This window comes from Enhydra lutris, unplaced genomic scaffold (assembly GCF_002288905.1).
Source record: "Enhydra lutris kenyoni isolate GAN:26980312 unplaced genomic scaffold, ASM228890v2 scaffoldscaffold26, whole genome shotgun sequence".
In the NCBI taxonomy this organism is placed as follows: Eukaryota; Metazoa; Chordata; class Mammalia; order Carnivora; family Mustelidae; genus Enhydra; species Enhydra lutris.
The window spans coordinates 16,113,859-16,115,958 of record NW_019154110.1 but is presented as its reverse complement, the minus strand read 5'-3'; the positions used below and the strand labels follow the sequence as shown (position 1 = coordinate 16,115,958).

At 58.4% G+C, this 2,100-nt stretch overlaps 1 protein-coding gene across 1 annotated transcript; it reads left to right on the top strand.

Moving 5' to 3' along the window:
* Positions 1–275: 275 nt before the first annotated feature.
* Positions 276–1,651, top strand: LOC111151807 (noggin). The gene has a single exon (XM_022510017.1). The coding sequence runs from the start codon at positions 276–278 to the stop codon at positions 972–974; it is 699 nt and encodes a 232-aa protein (XP_022365725.1). The 3' UTR covers positions 975–1,651.
* Positions 1,652–2,100: the final 449 nt, after the last annotated feature.

The window sequence follows — 2,100 nt, the reverse complement described above, 5'->3', positions numbered from 1 at the left end:
GCCCTGGAGTAATTTCGGATGCCCCGCCGCGGCCGCCTGCCCGAATAGACCCGGGAGAGGAGTTGCGGCCAACTTGTGTGCCTTCTTTCCGCCCCGGTGGGAGCCGGCGCTGCGCGAAGGGCTCTCCCGGCGACTCATGCTGCCGGCCCTGCGCCTGCCCAGCCTCGGGTGAACCGCCTCCGGAGAGACGGGGGAGCGCGGCGGCGCCGCGGGCTCGGCGTGCTCTCCTCCGGGGACGCGGGACGAAGCAGCAGCCCCGGGCGCGCGCCGGAGGCATGGAGCGCTGCCCCAGCCTGGGGGTCACCCTCTACGCCCTGGTGGTGGTCCTGGGGCTGCGGGCGGCACCGGCCGGCGGCCAGCACTATCTCCACATCCGCCCGGCTCCCAGCGACAACCTGCCCCTGGTGGACCTCATCGAACACCCGGACCCTATCTTTGACCCCAAAGAGAAGGATCTGAACGAGACGCTGTTGCGCTCCCTGCTCGGGGGCCACTACGACCCGGGCTTCATGGCCACCTCGCCCCCCGAGGACCGGCCCGGCGGGGGCGGGGGGGCGGCCGCGGGCGCCGAGGACCTGGCCGAGCTGGACCAGCTGCTCCGGCAGCGGCCGTCGGGGGCCATGCCGAGCGAGATCAAAGGGCTGGAGTTCTCCGAGGGCTTGGCCCCGGGCAAGAAGCAGCGCCTGAGCAAGAAGCTGCGGAGGAAGTTACAGATGTGGCTGTGGTCGCAGACCTTCTGCCCGGTGTTGTACGCGTGGAACGACCTGGGCAGCCGCTTTTGGCCGCGCTACGTGAAGGTGGGCAGCTGCTTCAGTAAGCGCTCGTGCTCCGTGCCCGAGGGCATGGTGTGCAAGCCGTCCAAGTCTGTGCACCTCACGGTGCTGCGGTGGCGCTGTCAGCGGCGCGGGGGCCAGCGCTGCGGCTGGATTCCCATCCAGTACCCCATCATTTCCGAGTGCAAGTGCTCATGTTAGAACTCGGGGTTCCCTTCCAGCACCCGGACAATTGATGGAACCCCACTGACGCCCTCCCCCCGCCCCCCGCACCGTCTCCAACCAGTTCCACCACCCTCTAGCGAGGGGATTCAATGAACTTTTTTTTCTTTCTGGCTACAGAGACCTAGCTTTCTGGTTCATGTAATGCACTGTTTAACTGTGTAGGAATGTATATGTGTGTGTATATACGGTCCCAGTTTTAATTTACTTATTAAAAGGTCAGTATTATACGTTAAAAGTTACCGGCTTCTACTGTATTTTTAAAAAAAAATAAGCAAAAGGAAAAAAAAGAACAGAGCAAAGAGAGACTTATTCTGGTTGTCGCTAATAATGTTAACCTGCTATTTATATTCCAGTGCCCTTCGCATGGCGAAGCAGGGGGGAAAAGTTATTTTTTCTTAAAGTACAAAGAGAGGGGAGAACTTTTGTAGAAGGACTTTTAAAAAGCTATTTTCCATTCTTCGGAAAGTGTTTTGGTTTTCCTTGGACCTCGAAGAAGCTATAGAGTTCAATGTTATTTTACAGTTATTGTAAATATAGAGAACAAATGGAATGACTAATCATTGTAAATTAAGAGTATCTGCTATTTATTCTTTATAATATCCCGTGTAGTAAATGAGAAAGAAGTGCAGAGCAGGATTAAAGAAAACCACTAAAATCGACTGCGCTCTACACTGCGATTCTCTGTGTTGGTGATTGATGGGGGGTGTGGGGGCTGGAGGGGGCGGGTAGGGGTGCCGCTGTGCTTACGATGCCTGTTGGGAGAAGGGGCTCATCTCCTCTTCTCGTGTGATGGAGATGACCGCTCAGTTTTTCATGGTGGGGGGGGGCGGTTATTCTCAAACCCCTCACTCGAACATCACGTGGCCTTTGCCCAGTCTCCGGGCTTTTTCTCCCTATGTCACCAAAGCTCCGGCCCGTCCTGACCTCGACACCCGGCCGGCCCCCTGGAGCTGACCCCAGGCTGGGCCAAGGGGCGGTGGGGTGGGGGGGTAGAGGGAGGGTGGGCGGCCGCTTTGTCCTGCCTGACAGGCCCTTCACAATGGGGACACGTGTCTTTCACACCTACCCTGGGGGCGGAGTGCCGCTGAAACTTGACCCCCGA